Here is a 21,807-nt window from a genome sequence, read left to right as displayed (position 1 = left end):
CTAAAGCCAAGTCTTCCAATAAACAAGTAGCAAAGTTTTGTTTGTCTTTGTTAATGGTTGGATGGAATCTTGATATTGATGAAAAGCTGAGATGGGGAGAAGCCAATTGGCCCTTGTAAAGCCATGGGCCATATCCTCACTTGACTTTCTGCCATTTTTGTTTGTCTTTTGGCCTACCTCAAACAATACATCTCCAATCTCAAATCAATATCATCTAAAAATAATAGTTTTGTTTTGTTCATAAATTTTATTTTTGCTTTTATCTTCACTCCATATGCTGATGTAGATTTTATCATACATACCAATAAAGAAATTGTTGTTAGGAATGGTCCAAACGTGGCCTTAAAGTGGAAGCAAGAGAACAGGGGTATTTTGGTCTTTTGACACATGCTGCACCAGAAGATATAATAGCCGGAACGCCTCCACAGGTCTCTCACACACACACACATCCTCTTCTCGAGACTCTCTTCCAAAGCCTCTCTCACTGCCTTTGTCCGTTTTACAAATTCCTAGGGTTTTGATTCGTTTCTTTGAATATTCATCGATTCTCCAGCCGGGTCTGGCAGATTTTGCCTCCATCCACCAAAAACGTCTCTGTTTTCCAATCTCGAAATGCTCCAATTCAAGACCATAAAGAAGAAAATGTGGATGTTCTCTCACTGATCTCGCTTCCTAACACTCTTGTCTTCTTACGTAATGGAAGGTATGTCCCTGACCATAACCGCACGCACCGTACTCAGCACCAAAGATCGTCAACGCAAGCTCCGTTTCCGCACACTCTCCTTCTGGTTCGCACCCACGACTCGACCTCCCGGTTTGAGCTTTTTCGGGTCAGGTTAATCCCAAACTATGGATTCGAGCTCCTGGAACTCACGCTCTTCACATGGGTCCGATTTTTTTCAAGTGTACGACCCGTTTTCGCAGAATAAAGGAGGGTATGGTGGGGTTTTGCGGGGTGGGTCTTTAGTGTTGGATTCTGAGAAAAGAGAGCTCGTGAAAGCTCCGGTGAGAGCGGTGAAAAAGGGGGTGTCGGAGGCGAAGGCTATGGCGGCCTTGAAGAATCATAGCGAGGCGGAGAGGAGAAGAAGAGAGAGAATCAATGGTCATCTCTCCACGCTTCGCGGCTTCGTGCCATGCACTGAAAAGGTTATTTATTTTCCATGTAGGTTATGATCAATAATTGTTGATATTATAGTCGCTGTCAATCTTGTGTTTGCCTTTTTTAATTTACTTGTTGCATCATTTTTTAAGTGCATATAGGTTTTTGGCAAGAAATAGATTACTGATATCAACCATGAACCGCCTTATGAAGTTTCTGAAAATGGAGAAATATCCATTTGGGAAAAAACAGAATCTTGAGTGAAAGTCTGATAAAATATTTCCAGTTACTTGGTAGATATTTGAGATATCAACTTATTGACAGAGATTTAAGACCATAGTTTCTGAAACCATCTTTGAAACTTAGTATTAGTTTGGAGAACTTTTGGTTGATATTACTGTTTTTGTTTTTTTGGGTGTTATCTACTGAATAATTGCTTAGTATTGTGACATAAAGAATGGCAGCAGTCCTAATTGTTATTGTTGCAGTATGTTTAATCATTCTTGAACTGTTTATCCAGTTTTTTTTTCCCTTGAATATATTCCTCAGGATTTCTAAAATCAATTGCAGAATGAAGAAAGTTAACATGGAGCAGAGTGGTCTATTCGGAGAGTTTGCTAAATCTTTTATGTTTTCTGGTTTTATTTTGAAGTGCTTTTAAGACTAATTATTTCTTGCAAAATTAGCTTTTCAAATTACTTGATTTGGAAAGAATGAGGAAAAGGTGAGAAAAGGTCATGCTTGAGAAGTTTCTTGGAAGTGTTAGGAGCTAAGAACTATTTGGCTTAGTTGAAATTGGTTGTATATTTTTAGCACTTATGTGATGTCGTGACAACATAAAACATCATATTCAAAATTATATTTTCTTCTTCTTTTCTTCAATTTCCCCAACAACCAAATGGGAATTTAAGAGATGTTGACAAATTATGAGAGGATTGCAGGGCAGAGGCAACATTTTTTTTTTTCTGCCTTTCATTTTGTTCTTATTCAAACACTAAGCATGAATTACCTCCACATTATGGTAGGCTTCCAAATTTAGGGGGTTGCAATAATTTGTTCTGGGTGATTTTTCTTGAAGAAATAAAGAAATTCTATGATATCAGGAAGATTTAATGTGCTTTGCTTGCGATTAGCTTGGTGTTGTGAATAAATGTAGTTAGGTTCTATATTTTTCATTACTTATTCAGGCTAGCCCATGAGGCCTAGATTGAAAGGAAGTATAAAAGAGGTATTTTGTTATCAAATAGAAGGCAAGAGCTGGTAAACGTGTTTGTGCGCGCGCTAGTTTAAGGCACGGAAGAACAGAAAAGAGACGGCTTGTAGATGGCATAGAAATTCCTGAGGTCTTAATTAATGTTTTTGCCTTAGTCAAAAGCACCTATAATAAAGAAAGCTAAGGTCCATTTCATGATAAGTCCAACCTACTATTTTATTGGATGTCCTTAGAGAAGTTCGACAAGTGTGCCCATGAGAGTTATTGCTAATTTATTAAATGCTTGTTTCATTGTCAAAGGTTGCAGTCGGTACAAGACTGTGTATGTAATTGAAAGTGATTGCTAGTGATTATTATTGGATGGTGGAGCACCACACCAGCCGTTCTGCTACGTATCCCATTTTGAGATATTTATATATAGCTTCGATGTGTCTTGGTTAACTATATTTACATGTGTGTGTATGCATGCGTGACTAAATATTATGGTTGGGAGCATAAGCAACAAACAGATGTATTCCATTGCATTTCCAAACCTTTTTTTTTAAAAGATTATCATAATTTTCTTTTATAGCTACTTTTATCTTCTGATACTGCAAGCTTGAAAAGTTGACTTGTATAAAATAAATTTAACAACTAATTAAAATAATAATAATAATAATGAAAAGAAAAGAAAGAAGATGCTTGAGAAGTGGACTGACACAAAGGAGTCATCGAGTATTCATTTTGCCTGACTGGCCATGTGTTCATATAGTGTCAGCACTCCTGAACATGAGCCAATTCCTTATGCTCTGGACTTGAGTTGACTTAGCCAATACTAAGGGTTGAGCATGTCATGATCTAACTGAAATGGAAGAAATAAATTTGGAAAAGGTATTCACTTCCTAACTGAGGTTGTTTCTTTTTCATTTCTTCGTTTTCTTTTGTGTGTGAATTTGCTTTCCTTTCCTATAGCCACCATAATCATATGGTAATCTGAACACCCTGCTGTTGTGCTGGTGCCCTTATCATTAAATAAAACACGCTGTGGTTTATGAATTTTAACCGTTTTCTTATTACAATAGAATTATTATGAACTTTGAACTTGAATATTATGACATTAACCAATCTTATGTGACAATATGGTTATTTAAAAGCTATAACAGTAGAGTATATCAACTTTTCGATCTTGTTTCTTTACAGTCAATATCATCTTTAGATGTTTCAACTGAAAACTAAAATTCACATAATTCTTGCCTAAACCTTTTCCATCGGAGGAATTCTCTGGTCTAAGTGTTAAACAGAAAAAGGGTGGGGTCTTATAAATATATTCTTCCTAGAACTGCTTTTGCTGAGTCTATTTTCTCATCAATTCCTCAGTTCTTTTAAATTTGTTTTCTCAGTTTGATAATCTGAATGAATAATTCCTATTTCATGCATGAACAAAAATGATTAAGTGATTTTTGTTTGTTCCTCAATATCCTATTTATTTAACTGAGGTTGACTTGTTGGTCGTAGATGGACAAAGCTACATTGCTTGCCGAAGTTATCCAGCAAGTGAAAGAACTGAAGAAGAATGCTGCAGAAGCCAGTAAAGGTTTACTGCTTCCAATGGAAGTTGATGAAGTAAGAGTAGAACCACATGATGATGGAACAGGAGATGGAACTTCTTATTTCATGGCATCTGTCTGTTGCGATTACAGCCCTCGGCTTCTCTCTGATATAAGACAAGCCCTTGATACCCTCAATATAACTACAGTGAAGGCAGAAATCTCCAGTTTGGGAGGGCGGATGAAAAGCATGTTTATTTTCACAAGCTGCAAAAAACACAAGAGCAATGATTCTGAGGCACACCGGCTTCTTGCAAGTTCTGTCCATCAGGCCCTCAGTTCTGTCCTAGACAAAGTTTCTGTGACAGCAGAATTCTCGCCCAGAACACCACATCCAAACAAGAGGCGAAGGGTTTCCTTTTTTGATTCTTTGAGCTCGTCTTCCTGAAAGCATAGATCTTGGGGTGGTGAATTCTCTCTCTATATATACATATGGTGATCCTGTATCTGTATATCCCGAATGACTATGCAATATATCTAGTTTGTAAGTGTAATATGTTACAAAACACGGCCTGTGGGCTGATGAATGATGATAAAATGCAGGAGTATCTGCAGCTGCAAACATGAACATGAATGTATGCGTGGAAAACATTCTCCCATGTGCATGCCATTTAAATGTATCATAAATGAATTTTCATGGCTCCATAATCCAACGTGCTTTCTGCAATTTTCTTCTATTCGATCATTCCATTATGATTGTGTTGTTGTCACTTAAAAGTTACAATAGGAAAAATTCAACTTCTGAGAAGAGCCATGGAAGAAAATGCATGAAACATTGTAGCAAACATTAAAAGTTGAGGTTAGTAAAACTCAATACTAATCATTTAATCACTTGGGTTTTAGTTGTTTGCTAAAGTTAGTATAGTTTTTTTTATTGCTAAATTAATATATTTATTTTTATTAATATTAATTAATATTTACTTTCATTAATTGTAATTAATATTTGCTTTCAATTGATAAATTTATCTTAATATATATATATATTAAAAGTATTATAGATGTAAAATAATTATAAATATTTATAACAAAAAATAAATGGTATGTGCTATTTAGTTCATCTTAAAATTTAAAAGCTTTTTTTTAAACTCAATAAATTTTTCTATGTCTATTCTAATTTTGTTAAAAAAGTTTATGGTTTAAAATAATAATAATAAAAAAAATTAATATGTAAGTAAAATAGGAGAACAAGTATTTGAGATTGAGAATGAATGAATTATTTGATTTAATAGTTATATTTATTTATTTATTTTTAACTTTTAACTTGTAATATGAAATTATTTTATTTGAATATATATAATGATTTAAATTAAAATATTAAGATATTATTTGAGTAATTATCTATTTTTTTTTAATTTTAATTCGATGATGAAATTAATATCAGAATCACAATTTTTAAAAAAATAATATTATTATTTTGTAAAACATGAAATAACTTTGTATATAATTTAAAATAAAATTTTCTAAAACATAATATTTATCTTAACATTTATATTCAAGTATTTAAAAAAAAAAAACAAAAAAAAAAGCTTCTATTGAACTTTAAAAAAAAGCTTTTGATTTAGAAAAAAACGGATTGTAGAAGAATGTTAAGTTATTCAATTTCAATCCCGTAAGAATCACAAAACTCCACAAATTCCATTGTGTTGCTTAAATCTCAGTGAGATTTGTACCCTAAAAAAATTGTAAAAGCTACTAAGACCTTTGTAATTGTAACCGCAGAAGACAAAAAATAAATAAATAAATAAAAATAAGAGAAAAACCAATTCTAAGAAATCGAGGAGGCTCGTTCACTTTCATCGTCTCGCCCAAATTGCAAATTTGCAATACCGGAGGTGGGGGAGAGAGAGAGAGAGGAATCAGATCCGACCCGATCAGACTCGGATTTCTTTTCTCACAGACCGTACCATCTTTTGTGACGCAGAGAGCGATAAAGTTGAAGTCTTTCTTGTGTATGATTTTGCCTTCCCCCCCCCACCTTTTTTTTTTGTTGAGAAAATTTTGGTTAAATCAGGATGGAATTTGTTTGTTTTTTTAGTCTCTTTCTTCCTCTGGAATTTTGACTCTCTTTCTTCCTCTGGAATTTTGACTCTCTTTCTTCAACGTACTTTGTTTCCCCTTCCTGGTATCTCTGTTTTGGGTTGAATTTGATTTTGCTGAGGTTCGTTCAGATTAAGGTTTTTGCCTTTTTGTAAATTTTTTGATCGAAATACTATGTTTCATGTGATGTTTTGATTGATTCGTGTTTAGAATAGCTCGGTTGCATGCAGGATTTGATTGATTCTGACTTAAACAATGTGTGTTTTTCTGTGCTTTGCCTATACCTTTAATTTACTTGAATCATAATAGCAGGTATGGCGGGGCAGGAGAGCGGTGCCGTACTTCAATTTGCGCCCTTTCAAAGTTCTGTTGATGAGGGTTTCTGGCATAGATTATCGTCCTTGAAACTCAACAAACTGGGCATTGATGATTCCCCAATTTCAATCACCGGTTAGGGTTTCTTTATCCTTGGAAAAATTTACTTTGTTTGCCTTATTAATTAGCTCATGATGGTCGTTCTCAATAATTTATGGAATTCTAATGTTCTGTTTACTCGGTGAACGAAATTGAATTAATGGAATGGGAAGGAAAAATGAATTGATTTAAGTTGTTTCCTCTTGTTGGGCAGTAGGAAGAATTTACATAGGAAGGAATTTCTATTGGTACCTTTTGCCACTGTTGTTGTAAAAACAAAGGATAAATCTCTACATTACAATTTACATTTTTTTTCCTCCATTGTGAACGCCAGAATTCAATTTTTTAGGAAAGTTTATTCCCCCTCATCCCAATCCTACATCCCAAAAGCAATGCAACTTTAGAAGTATCTTGCATCTGGGTGAGGGATCCTTAGGGAACGTTGTAGTTGAGTTTTTTTTTTTCTTTCTATTGTTTAGACCTTCTCTTGTATCTACAGTGATCAGTTTGGTTGCTCAGAAAGTTTGGAGAGGGAGGACCAATTATTGAATGTCATTCATTATAAGTAATTGAAATAGCTGAATCAGGTTTAATTGAGTGCAGGTTGTTCTTTGGGTCCCAAATTCTGAGAAATCTTCAAATTTGCAATTTCTTTTCTTTTCCTACCTTTTTTCTGAGCAAAAATAAAATAAAAAATGGAGCATAAATGTGAATCAAACTATTCAAACATTGTACTATGGGGTGAAATTATCCTAATTAAGATTGGAACTTGATCCCTAAACTTATGTTGTTTTTTGCGGAACTGTGGGTTCTACGCAAGAGGGCCTTGATGTTATTTGATGTAGTGAGCTGTGGACTGACTTTGTGACAGGTTTCTATGCCCCATGCTCACATTCTCAAGTATCAAATCATTTAACTCTTCTTGCTGAATCATTGCCTCCTGAACCAAGTGAGCAATCATCAACTCCGCCGATAAGTCGTGGGAACAGGAATAGATGCTCTGTTCCAGGCATCCTTTATAACACAAATACATTGGAGAGCTTCCATGCCCTTGATAAACAAAGTTTGCTAAAGGCTGAAGCAGAGAAGGTATATGATATATCTTAATCAAATGGGTTCTATTCTTGATTTCTTATAGTTTATATTGAGGATGCATTGTTGCACTGATGACCAGTTCTATCTTGCAATCATCCTAGAAAGTTGCAAGTAGGTTAAAATCGATTGACCCAGGTTCTTTTAAAGGGTGGGAAAACTGCGGAAAGAAGAAAGTGAGCATATTTGTAGTCTTTATTTTCTGTTTATGGGTTAATAAAAATGATACAAGTTGTTTTTGTCTTTTTTCCTTTTTCCTTGTTTGGGTCTCTGGAATCAAGACACTTGGAAATTGGCTCTGAATTGCTTTTTATTTGTGTATCTTTTCCTTCATTTGTGAACAAACAAACAAAGCTTAAATGGAAACACATATCTCACATCATTAGCTTACTTTTGATTGACAATTAGATTTGGAATGACATTCATTCTGGAAGAGCAGAGGAGGACTGTTCTGTACTCTCAAGGTTCCTTCTTATCTCATTTGCGGATCTAAAAAAATGGAGCTTCCATTACTGGTTTGCTTTCCCTGCTTTGGTGCTTGATCCTCCAGCAACCTTGGTTGATTTGAAGCCAGCTTCACAGTGGTTCAGCCTAGAAGAGGTGCTTAGATAATAGAGTTGTTGGAAATATAATAACTAACCTTTTAATACTATTTTTTCTTAATTTTCACATTATTGTGGCAACATATAGGCAGAGTCGGTGTCAGCAGCCTGTAATGAGTGGCGTAACTCAAGCTCAACAGCTGGTAACTTTGTCCTTGGCTATTATGACTTTACTTTCTGTATTTCACTCCCAATTTCTAAATCATATGACTCTACTGCAGATGTGCCATTCTTTCTAGTCAGTATAGCTTCAAACTCACGTGCTACCATTAGGCATCTAAAAGACTGGGAAGCCTGTCAAGAGGATGGCCATAAGGTCTGTCTGCATGACCTTTATCATTCTTTAGAATGCTTATGCTTGCTTTTTCAATTTGATAAGGCAATTCTTGTAGACTGTTAAATTGATCAACATCTGGGATAAATTATCAAAATGTAGAAGTTCTAGATGCCTGTTTCTAAAAGCTATTATACATTGTACTGGCAGTTGCTGTTTGGTTTTTATGACCCATGTCATCTTCCAAAAAATCCCGGTTGGCCTCTTCGCAACTTCCTTGTACTGATTTATTCAAGATGGAATATAAAAAAGGTTCAGTTTTTATGTTATCGAGAGAACCGTGGATTCGCGGATCTGGGGTTATCCCTTGTTGGTGAAGCACAGATTTCGGCTCCCCAAGGTAGAGCCGCAGAAATTGGGTAACAGTTCTGCTCTGTTTGTTGGTTTCTCATTTTTAATTGCCAGAACTGGTTTTTATGACCCTACTTTGCTAAATTTGTGAACAATGTTCTCTTAGAATGGAGGGATGAGCTGCATGTTCCTAATGTGGTGGGATGGGAGCTTAACAGAGGGAAGAAAGTATACAGGTGTATTAGCCTTGCTAAATCCATGGATCCAACTAGGTATGTTATCAGACTTTTGATTATATGGTCTGTAATAGCATTAATACATTTTTGTACCTCAGCGTTTTCTGACAATGTTTACAGGTTGGCAATATCTGCCGCAGATTTGAATTTAAAACTAATGAGATGGCGTGCCTTGCCATCTCTAAACCTAAATATCTTGTCCACCATGAAGTGTCTTCTCTTAGGAGCAGGTACCCTCGGATGCCAGGTTGCGCGCATGCTTATGGTGAGTGCTTGAGAAGATGTGACTGAATTTTCTGATTCTATTTCTTGGCTGATGAAAAACTATTTAATTTTGCAGGCTTGGGGTGTCAGAAAAATTACACTACTGGATAATGGTAAAGTGGCTATGTCTAATCCATTGAGGCAGTCCCTATATACATTGGATGACTGCCTTAATGGTGGTGAGTTTAAAGCCTTAGCAGCAGTCAATAGTCTAAAGCGAATATTTCCAGCTGTGGTAATTGATTTTACTCATCATGCCTTTATGAGCTAGGGACAAGTAAGCAAAAGGTGGATATCTCAAACTATGTATTTTTGCTGTTGCTTTTATTAGGAAGCAGAAGGTGTTGTGATGGCAATCCCAATGCCTGGGCATCCAGTTCCTAGCCAAGAAGAGGAAAGTGTGCTGGATGATTGTAGATGCCTTTGTGAATTGATTGAATCTCATGATGCAGTTTTCTTGCTGACTGATACAAGGGAAAGTCGATGGCTTCCAACACTTCTTTGTGCCAATGCTAACAAGGTTGATCCCTTTAATCTCACTTCATTCAAAATTTTATTTTTGGCACTGCACTCTTGATTCATTCAAGCTTGGGTCAAGTTTTAATCAAGCATGATTCTCATGTGTCTGGCCTGAATAGTTGTACTGTTGATTCTTTGAGAAAGTATCTTAATTTTGTGTCATTTTTTTTCCTATGCAGATGACAATTACTGCAGCTTTAGGGTTTGATAGCTTCTTGGTTATGCGTCATGGAGCTGGTCCTCTTAGCTCTACCATTGACAATAGAGCTGAAGCTATGAATGCTTTATCTGCTGATATGAGCAAATTTTCTCCAACTGACAGTGATGGAGGGCAGAGATTGGGTTGTTACTTCTGCAATGATGTGGTTGCCCCAGTTGATGTAATTGTCTTAAGTGAAATTGGTTTGATTATATAGATAGATAGATAGATGGATGGATGGAGCCAACATCCAGCCACAACTGGGATAGAGCAACTTATTCTTAAACCCCTTAATAACTTTTTGTGGGGTTTATGTTTTGTGAAGCCTATTATTGTGTAAGATGTCCCTCTTATGCCTGTCATGCATACCAAATATTGAGTTGAGTGGATATTGTTAATTTATCTCTAATTTAAGCATTTTTGTTTTTGTTCTTTAAACTAAAATATGAGATTATGGATTAGATGACTAAGGATATATAGCCAATATGGTATTTGATACATGACATGCATGAGAGGGGAATGTAATTCAACATGGTTTGACAAAATATACTTCCACAAAAGTTATGAAGGAGTCTGAGGGTAAGAAGTTTGGCATCATGTATCATCCTGATTGCTTATATTCTTTGTGCAGTCAACTTCCAACCGAACTTTGGACCAGCAATGCACTGTTACACGTCCAGGGCTTGCTCCTATTGCTTCGGCTCTTGCTGTAGAGCTTTTAGTAGGAATCCTACATCATCCTCATGGGTAAATCCTTGATAATTATGTGACAAAGCCTTGTTGTTTGATCATTTTTTTTGGGTTCTTTATGTAATTTGTGTGATCTTGTGTCCAACCATGCATGTGTAGGATATTTGCAGAAGGCGATATTGCAAACTCTAGCAGCAATGGAATCAATGAGCAACCACTGGGTATTTTACCCCATCAAATTCGAGGTTCCCTTGCTCAGTTTTCTCAGATGACACTTGTGGGTCATTCCTCAAATAGTTGCACAGCTTGTTGTGATACTGTAAGTTCATATGATCCATAATGCCCTAAATCAGTGATTTAGCAAGCGCTTATATGTTGCAACTTAATGTATTACTATTTACCAATGTTGTCCTTGGCTTTCTTTGCAAGCTGCTTTTGACTTTATGTTTGTTTAATTATTCTATACCTTCACTACTGTCGTGGCTGCCATTTTGTTCATCATATGTTTCATTATCTAGGTGCTAAACATGTTTATCTGGCTGCCATTTTAAGTGTATCTTATGATGCAATGTCCAATATGAGACAGAGAAGAGAATGACAAAGTGGTGTCCTATGTTTGCATACCAGGATTATCCAATTTATGATTCTCGGGCAGTCCATATTGCTTCACCCTCTCCTGCCACCAGCAAAATAAAAAAAATGATTGTACTCCTGTTGGTATTGGAAGTGTAGACAGAAAAAGCTTGTATAACAAGATAGAAGTTCAGTGGAAAGGAGATGTAGTGGGGATGGGGGAGGTTCCAATTTAGATCCCATGCAATAACCAGAAAGAAAAAGACATTAGCTATAGAAAATATATATTATGTATAAATTCATAGGAAGACTGTAGGAGCATTACATTTTTATTTCCAAGGATTAATATGTTGGTATGTCAAACATTGAATACGTATAATTATAAAAGTAACATGTTGAAAAATCTTTTTAAATGATACTTGTTGTAATGATCTGTGTGAGATTGCTTGTCTCAATATAATCTCCCTGTTTTATTTTCTTTCCAATATGGTTATGAATTCCCATCACAATGAACTGTTCAGGTGGTGTCAGAGTACCGGAAAAGAGGAATGGACTTTATCCTCCAAGCAATCAACCATCCAACCTATCTGGAAGATCTCACTGGATTAACAGAGCTGATGAAATCGGCAAGCTCGTTCAAATTGGACTGGGATAATGACACGGATGCTGATGATGATGATTGTGTAGAAATCTAAGGTATTTCTTTTGAAATAGCTAAGCTGCAACTGGTCCAATTCTCTTCAATTGTACAAAAACCAAAGTAGGAAAGCAAACCCCTAATTGATATTCTTTCTGGGCTTGATCTTTAGACTTCAGTAGTGTTTGAAAGATTCCCTGAAAATTGATTCAGGTGCTCTGTGTATGACATAGCAATTGAGCATACTAATCATGTATCATGGAGATACTAATTGTTAGTGTCGGTTAACGTATTTATGGATCTTTTATTCTCATTGATGTATTTTTCAAGGGATGGAATCCAAATTATAATGTCATTTATACATGTTTTTAATGACTACAATCTCTGATTGATTGTGGGAGTTATAAGCCTGTTAGAGAATGTTTTTTAAAAAATATTTTATTTTTCTTATTTTTTATGTTTTTAAGAATAAAAGGAATGAGAAATGTTATTAACCTATTTTTTATATTTTAAAATATTTTATTTTGAATTATTATTTATATTAACATACTTATTTTTTAAAATAATTTTTATAAAAAAAAAATTGAAAACAATTAAAATATATTTTTGAAAGTTATTCCGGAGTCTAGAAATAGACTCAAATCGCTTTTGACGATCATTGTGCATGGGCTGTGGAGGCTTTCTTTCCCATTTGGGGAAATGCACCAGGTGCCGTAGCTAATGGAGTAGCTCTTGAAGCATGTGTACAAGCTCGTAATGAGGGACGTCATTTTGCTTATGAGGGTAATGAAATTATCCATGCAGCTAGCAAATGGAGTCCTGAACTAGTTGCTGCTTGTGAAGTATGGAAGGAAATCAAATTTGAATTCCTAGCAATGGATACTTTGTAATCCAATAATTATTGTTCGTCTCCTAAATTGAATTGCAATTAAACTCAGGCCCAATCTTTTATTAAAAAAAAGGATTGAGCCAAATACAAAAAGATTATTGTATGTATTTATTTTGGATAGATACATACTTATCTAGATATAAAATACAAAATCTAAGACTAAACAATAAGCTGTGCTGCACTGAGTCTCCATGGGCCGCATTGCTAGTTGTATCCAGGGCCCAATAGCCACATGTGTGTCATTTTGGTAACTTTGAGAAATCTCATGTCGATTTGTGCAAAGATTTGTAGAATTCAGAAATGCAAAAGAATCCAAATTTAGTTTCAAACCAAAAATTGATCAAAGGAATCAAGCTGGTGGTTAAACTCTATTTAGTCGAAGCTAATCCGAACTGAACTCCAGGGTGTGCAACTCTTAAATTTAATCTTTTTATAAAATATTTGCAAACTCATGACATGTCCGCACCAGTGGTCTAGTGGTAGAATAGTACCCTGCCACGGTACAGACCCGGGTTCGATTCCCGGCTGGTGCAACTCTCAATTTTTTATCTAAGCTGTGCATTACAAACTTATGTTTTTTAGCATTTTTTGAACAAAGCTTTCCCAATACATGGAGAGCGACAAATTCCGACTCTTTTCAATGAATCCCCGTTGTCATATCTCATATAAGAAAGCCAAAATGGGTCATTGCATGGAGCTCAAGAAGCATTCAGAACAATGATAATTTGCCCTGCTAAATCCAAATATACTGCAAAAACTTAGATGAAGTATCATCATGTCATCTCCTTTTGTGATCCTGCAAGTGCTGCTCCATTGCCACTCAAATCATTTACCGCAACTTGGCAATGGGTGGTTTCCACCCTCCCATCACCATATTACTTTCTTCACGTGCTTGGTTGGTTTAAGATTTCAAAAATAGTTTCAAATGCAAATGCATGATAATGACTAGAAATTGGTGATTTTTCTTAACATATTTTCAATCCAAATTTATAAAGAAAAAGTTGACGGTATAAATGTATAATACTCCATATTTATCATATAAAATAATTATCTCAATAAATATTCTAATTGCATAAATTAGGTTGGGCATTTGCAATATTTTAGCTTTTATTTACACGAAGTCCACGAAGGAAAAGGGCCACATAGGAAAATGTATAATTAGGTAGGGAAGGAGGACGAAAAGGAAACGAAAAATTTTCCCCTTTTGAGTAGATGGTATGCGGATGGGTGTCTTGATTAAAACAAACATCGGATTCAAGTGTCTGGTGGAGATGGAGCGACAATCCAAATGTCATAATAAAACCGAAAACAAAAAGGGATACGAAATTTGAAATTTTCTAGTGGATGAAATTCAACGCAGAGAAATTAAAACCCTGGTCTGGTCACTGGTGGAGCTAGTCAGGGGCCAAAATATCTGACCTATCATTTCAACTAACGTTAGGCATAAGTTGGCAGCCTAAAAAAGTTGCCTACATTCTATTATTCAACCCCTGTTCGATCTCCTTTTTCTTTGATAATGGAAAATTTGCAGATTTCCTAACAAAAAAAATCTGATCAAGCCGATCTCAATGATGTCAAAATCAAGCAGGTTACATTGACATTTTTCAGTGTCTAAACAGAAGCTGTACATCTTGGGGCTTCAACTTGCCCTGAAGAACGTGTTGGGGTTGGGGGGCCTCAGGTGAAGCTTCCAGCTTTGGGGTCACAAATAGGATAAGAGCAGTGTTGGAATTTTATGTGTGGACTTACATAATTAATTTGATAATATCATAAATCAGTGTTAATTTATGTTTTTGCATTGTGGTCCATAATGGGACTGGACACAAATTGTTGCTTGATTTTTTATGTTGCAAGCGTGCTAGAATGAATTTGAGTTCTTCCATGTTGTGGCACAAACGTCTAGGTCATATTTCTAGGCAAAGATTAGAGAGATTGGTGAAAGATGGTGTGCTTTCTAATCTTGATTTCTCAGACTTCGAGACTTGTGTTGTTTGCTTAAAGGGGAAGATGACAGCAAAGACCAGAAAGGAGAAGATTGATAGGTGTGAAAGTATTTTAGACTTGATCCACACAGATATATGTGGTCCTTTGTCACCAACTGCTTTAGGGGGTTATAAATATTTCATCACTTTTATTGATGATTTCTCTAGATTTGGTTATGTTGAACTAATCCATGAGAAATCTGACTCCCTGAATGTGTTCAAAGCCTTTAAGGCTAAGGTGGAGTTGCAGTTGGGAAAGCCCATTAAAGCTGTGAAGTCTGATAGAGGTGGCGAGTATTATGGGAGATATGATGAGACTGGACGGAATCCTGGACCATTTGCTAAGTTTCTGTTGGAATGTGGCATTGATGCGAAATATACATTGCCAGGCACTCCTCAACAGAATGGGGTTGCAGAAAGGAGGAATCGCACATTGTTAGATATGGTGAGGTGCATGTTGTCCAATTCCTCTTTACCAGAATTTCTATGGGGTGAAGCCTTAAGGACTGCGGCATATATTTTGAATCAAGTGCCCAGTAAGTCTGTGCCTAAGACACCTTATGAGCTATGGTCAGGAAAGAAACCCAGCCTTCACCATTTCCATGTTTGGGGATGTAAGGCTGAGGTTAGGCCCTATAACCCACAGTCAAAGAAACTTGATCCTAAAACCATTAGTGGTTTCTTTGTTGGCTATTGCATTGGATCAAGGGGTTCCAGATTCTATTGTCCATCTCATACCACCAGGATCATTGAATCAGACAGGGCTGTATATTTTGAGGATGAAGTTAATGTTGATCCAAATTTTGTGCCTCGTGAGATACCTTTTGGAGAAGAGCATGTTGTGATTCCTTTTCCTACATCTCATGTTCCAAATATGGATGTTCCTATTATCCAACAGCCAGCCACTAATCAAGGAGAACATGGTGATCAAGTGGAATCCGACCTTCCTGTAGATGATACAGTTGTTAATGAGGTTCCTTTGAGAAGATCACAGAGGGTTCGTAGGCCGGCTATTTCAGATGATTATATGGTTTATTTACAGGAGCATGAGTATGATAGTTATGATGCTTTTGATCCAGTCACTTACCAAGAAGCAATTCATTGTCCTCATTTCATATCTTGGAAAGAAGCCATGGATGATGAAATGAATTCTATGTATATGAATGGTGTTTGGGACTTGGTTGAATTGCCTCATGGTTGTAAACCAGTTGGGTGCAAGTGGGTCTTTAAGACCAAACGTGATTCTAGCGGGAAAATAGAGAGATATAAAGCTAGACTTGTGGTTAAAGGTTATAGTCAAAGAGAAGGAATTGATTTCAAAGAAACCTTCTCACCTGTGTCGACCAAGGACTCTTTTAGAGTGATTATGGCCATAGTAGCTCATTTTGACTTGGAGCTACATCAGATGGATGTCAAGACAGCTTTCTTGAATGGTGATTTGGATGAGGAGGTGTATATGGAGCAACCTATTGGTTTTGTAGAAGTTGGAAAGGAAGATTTAGTTTGCAAGCTCAATAAGTCCATTTATGGTCTTAAACAGGCTTCGAGGCAGTGGTATCTGAAGTTTGATAAGATTATCACCCAAAATGGCTTTAAAGAAAATACAGTTGATAGATGCATATATTTGAGGGTCAGTGGGAGTAGTTACATATTTCTTGTTTTATATGTTGATGATATACTACTCGCATCAAATGATCCTGACTTGTTGATTGAGACAAAGCACATGTTGTCAACCCATTTTGACATGAAGGATCTTGGTGAGGCTTCTTATGTCTTGGGCATAAAGATTCTTCGTGATAGGGCTAATGGAGTGCTTAAATTGTCTCAAAGAGCCTATATTGAAAGGATATTGAAGAGGTTCAATATGCACAACTGTAAATCTACTAAAGCGCCAATTGTGAAGGGTGATAAATTTTCAAAGGCTCAGTGTCCTCAAAATGATGATGAGAGAGAGGAAATGAAGACCATTCCTTATTCATCTGTGGTGGGCAGCCTTATGTATGCTCAAGTATGTACACGCCCTGATATTGCTTTTGTTGTGGGCATGTTGGGAAGGTACTTGAGCAATCCTGGGAGTCAACATTGGAAAGCAGCTAAGAAGGTCCTTAGGTATTTGCAAGGAACTAAGGACTTAATGTTGACATATCAGCGCACCAGCTTACTTGATGTAGTTGGGTTTTGTGATGCTGATTTTGCTGGCTGCATAGATGATAAGAAATCCACTACGGGCTATATTTTTATGATGGCAGGAGGAGCTGTATCTTGGAAAAGTGTCAAGCAGACACTTACAGCATCCTCAACTATGGAGGCAGAGTATGTGGCATGTTATGAGGCTTGTTGTCATGCTATGTGGATGCGGAATTTTGTTTCAGCTTTAGGAGTTGTTGACTCCATTTCTAGACCGCTGAAATTATTTTGTGATAATTCCGCAGCTGTTGCTTTCTCTAAGAACACTAGGAGTATTTCTCGCTCCAAACATATTGATGTAAAGTTCTATTTTGTTAAGGAGAAAGTGGCAGAGTCTCTTATTGATATTGAACACATGTCCACAAAAAGTATGTTGGCGGATCCATTAACAAAAGGCTTACCCATAATTGCGTTTCAAGAACATGTATCTCAAATGGGGTTGTTGGAAGCCTAGGTTGTATTAAGTTAGTGGGAGCCATTTTTGGTATTGTAATACTATGTTATTGTTGAAAGGATTGCTATTATTGTACATTTCCCTATGAATCAAGCAATGAAGCATATATGATTGCTTTTGATTATTTATTTCTGATGAGATTCTATGGGACATTGATTTATGATTATGTATATGTTGTGATGTTTGATTATGTAGTCCAAGTGGGAGAATTGTTGGAATTTTATGTGTGGACTTACATAATTAATTTGATAATATCATAAATCAGTGTTAATTTATGTTTTTGCATTGTGGTCCATAATGGGACTGGACACAAATTGTTGCTTGATTTTTTATGGGCTCACCCTAATTCACTTGACTGGCCCATTAAGTCAAGTCGTCCAACTAAAGTGTGTAATGTGCAATATATATATATATGTATTTATTTGTATATATATATAGAGAGAGAGGTGTTTGCATTTTTTAGAGAGCATCCTTTCTTCTTTTTGAGAGCTCTCCCGCAAACACACTCACACACTCCACTTTGGACTGAATTTTGGGGATTAAAGGGAAGAGCTCATTGATCGTTCATCCTCGGAGCATCACGCACCCGGAAAGCAGATTATTGGACATCAAAGGTAGCAGAAATGGCTTCCCAAAGCACGAACCAAGGTAACGGGTTGAATTTTGCTGAAAAATGCATGCTTAATTTGTCAACATGTGATCCTATGAAATTTAAATTCTCATCAAGCAGAGGAGTCAAGAGTCGTACCACTATCAAGTGGCCTTTTCACTTTTTAGCCTCCATCCAGTTACTTACCTTCTTGTAGGGCATACCCACATGGCATTCCAATGAAGGAAGAGCGTGCACTCACTTACCCTCGCTTTGGTGCAATATGGGGTTTTGATTTTTGGCGTCTCTGGTCTCAAAACCCATCATAATGGAGCAGTGGGGGCATTGGGGCATTCATTTTTGCAAGACTACTTCCACCTCTCATACGCTTCTTCATTAGTGGAATCCCCATTTTGAGCCCCGACCTTTCTCTCTTTTTTGGGGTCCTTTTTTCGAAATAAAAATCACTTATCATTATCCCACGTGTTTTGGGAGATCATTAAGTGGAGTTATAAGCATACCAAGTGTCAATACTCGGATTCTGCGACTTGGCACATGACTCTAGTGGCCCTGTTGAGAGCCTTGAAAAAGATCATGTAAGGCCCCTAGGTTGTGTGTGTGTGAGAGAGAGAGAACATAAACAATTTTTTTCTGAAGTCCATGCAGCCGGCTGCTTGTCTTTTCCAATTATTGACAAATAAAAAGGAAGAATTCTTTTTGAAAAGGTGACATACGTGTACATGGGAAAGTCCTTGACAGAATACGGATTGAAACCGGAAGCTTCAGCCCTGGGCACTCAGACAGCACATGGTTAAAGCTATTCATTTGGTCAAATATGCATCAAGTTTCTTACCCCTTCGTTGCAGTCTTTCATCCTTCCTTGTCACCTTTCCCATGAGTAATTAAGTATCATTTGCCCTTCCTCCATGGGTCAATTTTACAAATTACTCCTTTATTCGAATTTACTGTTCACCTCTGATTCTTGGATGACTAAGGGAATTTGATTATTAGAATAATTTAATTGGAGTCACGAAATCCTTCGAGATCCTACCAAGTGGGCTGAGGGTTCATTGAATACCTTCACACATACCTTTGCCATATGTAAGCTTTACGCACCTTTAGATAAGGGCAAAATTTGCCCATATTTTTAAGAAGATTTTATGTTAAAAGTTACCATTAAAAATTGGTACTTACATGAAAAATATGTGAATTTTAGATATGATTTATATATAAGTTGTTGGAATTTGATGGATGTTAAGTTGGATTGACTAAATCCGATCCAACCAAATAAGAGATAAAGAGGAGAAATTTTTAGGAATTTTCTTTTTCTAAAAAAAAAAAAGAATGAGATAACTCTAGAACAAAAAGTTTTTGTAAAAAAAAAATATGAAAAGTTTTTATATTGTGAAATGAAATGATTTTTTTTATTTTACTATGATTCTATTTACGACTTGAAACGAAAAATTAAATAGTAAAACAATTAATTCAAAGATTTACTACATAAGTTTTATTAGATATTATTTTAGACATACAACTTTTTCCTTCTAAACAAAGAGACTACTAAATGTGTTGATATAATTCACAATTTAAATACTAAATTAAGATATAAAGTGGTAGGAAGCACAATGCTTGTCTGATTATCATATAAATTTGAAAACACTGGCCGAAATCAACGTACTTCAAAGGGTTGGAGCAAGTGGGGATTGGATTCAATGAAGATAGGGAATTTGAAAGACCACTCAATTATCAACAGATGGCAAATGAAAGAGGTAAAATAGAGATAAAAAGATGAATGCTTGATCATGTGGGTGTGGTACACCTCATACAAGCACCATATGCTTTCGTTTTTTGGGTTCATTCCCTTCTTGTATCGTCAACCACAAGGTATATGCTTAATTCTGGTGACTGTTTTACACGTGGTACAAATGGATGCTGATGGCTTACATGTACGGCGATATTGTAGACTTGTAGTGGATTATGACGTGGATGTGCCATGTAAGCAACTCCCATCCCCTCTTTATGCAATCCCACCCAAATTTTGGACAAAAAGAGAGGCCAATTTGGGTTGTTGTTGGTGCCTAGGTGTGAAAGTGCTGCACTAGCTACTAATGTCATCCCAATCCCAATAAAGGGTACTCTTCGAAAGTTTTAAAACTACAATTTGATATTATTAATTGTCTAATAAGAGAATTAAGCCTAAAAATTATGACCGTTGTGGGATCCTCCCTAAAAAGTGCCATGTGGGTCCCTCTCTCTTGGCCACGCAGACGACCTCCCTTGCGACGTGTGGCATAACTCATTCCACCCGGACGGAAATTATCGCTCATTCCACCCGGATGTCTCACAGCTGCAATTCTGTCTAACCGACATCCCACTTTCTTCGGATATCTCACAGCCGCAATTCTATCCGGCCGATGTTCCACCTTCTTCGAATATTTCACATCCGGCGCCTGCCGCCGGATGGGAGAGGAGAACGACTCAACTTCCCCGGGCAAACATGTCCGAATCCTTTGGTAACGCTTATCCGAATAACATCCGTGGCCAACGATTCAGATTTCCCGGATAGTTTGGCTCGTCAGATACTTGCGATTCGTCGGATCCATTTCCGCCCACAATAAAAAAGATAACTCTGACAATACTGACGACCAAATCTCTTAAATTGTCACTCATTTTTAATGCAAGATATATTCGACAAGACATTCCCAAGTCTTCTCAAGTCTCCTGATGCATCCCCGTTATTTAAAGTCATAAATTGAGGCGACATCCACCACCTAAATACCTTCTTGACAGCCGTCACCTCGCACTAGAAACGTCATGATTACTTCGCCACCTTATGAGCCGCAATCATGACGATGAGACCTGCTAGCACAATAGTGCCATACTTTCTGACTCATATATAAACTCTAAGGAGACTCTTAGGGAGGTAAGGGATAAACATCCTACTAAGAGATAAACATCCTTGACGAAAATCACGGAGCAACACTCCCAAAGGATACTTTCTGACTCGTATATAAAACTCTCAGGGAGGTAAGGGATAAACATCCTACTAAGGGATAAACATTCTTGACGAAAATCACGAAGCAACACTCCCAAAGGAAAACCCTATTTTCCAACAGCTTCCAAAATACTAACTTGATCATTAGAGGGTGTGTCCGAACAACCCATCTGCACATCTTTTTTGCAGGAGGAAGGAGGAATTATTATAATGCATTGATCGAGATTCCGTTGTTGGTGACAACTATTGTAGCAGGAGAATTTTGCCATTAACAACCGTGACTTAAACTTCAAATTATTTTAAACTGGCATAAATCAATCATGCGGCAATTGGAGCACATTATAATATTTTCTTACAAATTTTAGGAACTTATATAGGTTTCAAAATTAAAAAAGAAATTATAATTTTTAAAAGAATAAAAATATTTTTATTTTTATTTTTATTATATGAATTACAAATTAGCCGTGTAGGGTTTGGCATTATGGAGTAGATCTATTTACAAAATAAATGAGGGTTTTCTGAAGCTTGTGTCACGTGCCATAAATGCTGCCCATATGATGAATAAATAAATCAAGGCTTAGAAAAATAATCCGTGAAGGAAGATAGTGGTGTATGCTTAAATGGAAACAATGAATGAAGCTTCATGGGGCGTCAGGTTTTGATGCATCCGAGAAACTTGTCCACTTGAAATCAGATTGTTAGGTACTCCTCCGATGTCTGTCTTTTTCAATTTCCCTAACTTTATCATAACTTTCATTGAAAAATAATTATACCCTTTTATTCAGAATCTGATTTCAATTGCAGGAGTTTAAGTTTGAAACTAATTTTAAAAAGGATTAAAAGCATTTTTTTTATAAAAAAATATTAGGTGTTTGAGAAATTTTTGAAAATCATTTTAAAATCTTCTAAAAATAACTTTTTTTTT

At 36.4% G+C, this 21,807-nt stretch overlaps 2 protein-coding genes and 1 non-coding gene across 5 annotated transcripts; all 3 read left to right on the top strand.

The window, feature by feature from the left end:
• The first annotated feature begins 414 nt into the window (after window positions 1–414).
• On the top strand, window positions 415–4,565 carry LOC100256680 (transcription factor bHLH106). Its single transcript, XM_002273798.5, has 2 exons — window positions 415–1,146; window positions 3,807–4,565. Exons 1-2 carry the CDS (start codon window positions 850–852, stop codon window positions 4,284–4,286), a joined length of 777 nt encoding a protein of 258 aa, XP_002273834.1. The 5' UTR covers window positions 415–849; the 3' UTR covers window positions 4,287–4,565.
• A 1,082-nt stretch (window positions 4,566–5,647) lies between these two features.
• On the top strand, window positions 5,648–12,099 carry LOC100251554 (ubiquitin-like modifier-activating enzyme atg7). 3 transcript variants are annotated; one of them, XM_002273866.5, is made up of 15 exons: window positions 5,648–5,847; window positions 6,248–6,385; window positions 7,221–7,438; window positions 7,850–8,041; window positions 8,132–8,186; window positions 8,265–8,359; window positions 8,528–8,717; window positions 8,835–8,940; window positions 9,025–9,169; window positions 9,245–9,403; window positions 9,500–9,688; window positions 9,867–10,067; window positions 10,518–10,633; window positions 10,736–10,895; window positions 11,671–12,099. In XM_002273866.5, exons 2-15 carry the CDS (start codon window positions 6,250–6,252, stop codon window positions 11,842–11,844), a joined length of 2,136 nt encoding a protein of 711 aa, XP_002273902.2. In that variant the 5' UTR covers window positions 5,648–5,847; window positions 6,248–6,249; the 3' UTR covers window positions 11,845–12,099. The 3 variants fall into 3 exon arrangements, with proteins under 3 accessions (XP_002273902.2, XP_010655504.1, XP_010655505.1); XM_010657202.3 differs by having other exon boundaries at window positions 6,245–6,385; XM_010657203.3 differs by lacking the exon at window positions 5,648–5,847 and adding an exon at window positions 5,863–6,056.
• A 1,038-nt stretch (window positions 12,100–13,137) lies between these two features.
• Window positions 13,138–13,208, top strand: TRNAG-GCC (transfer RNA glycine (anticodon GCC)). Its single transcript has one exon. It is a non-coding gene; the product is annotated as a tRNA-Gly (tRNA).
• The last annotated feature ends 8,599 nt before the right edge of the window (window positions 13,209–21,807 follow it).

Source organism: Vitis vinifera, chromosome 10 (assembly GCF_030704535.1).
Source record: "Vitis vinifera cultivar Pinot Noir 40024 chromosome 10, ASM3070453v1".
NCBI lineage: Eukaryota > Viridiplantae > Streptophyta > Magnoliopsida > Vitales > Vitaceae > Vitis > Vitis vinifera.
Note: the sequence above shows the minus strand (reverse complement) of the source record. Positions and strands in the feature narration are given on the sequence as shown.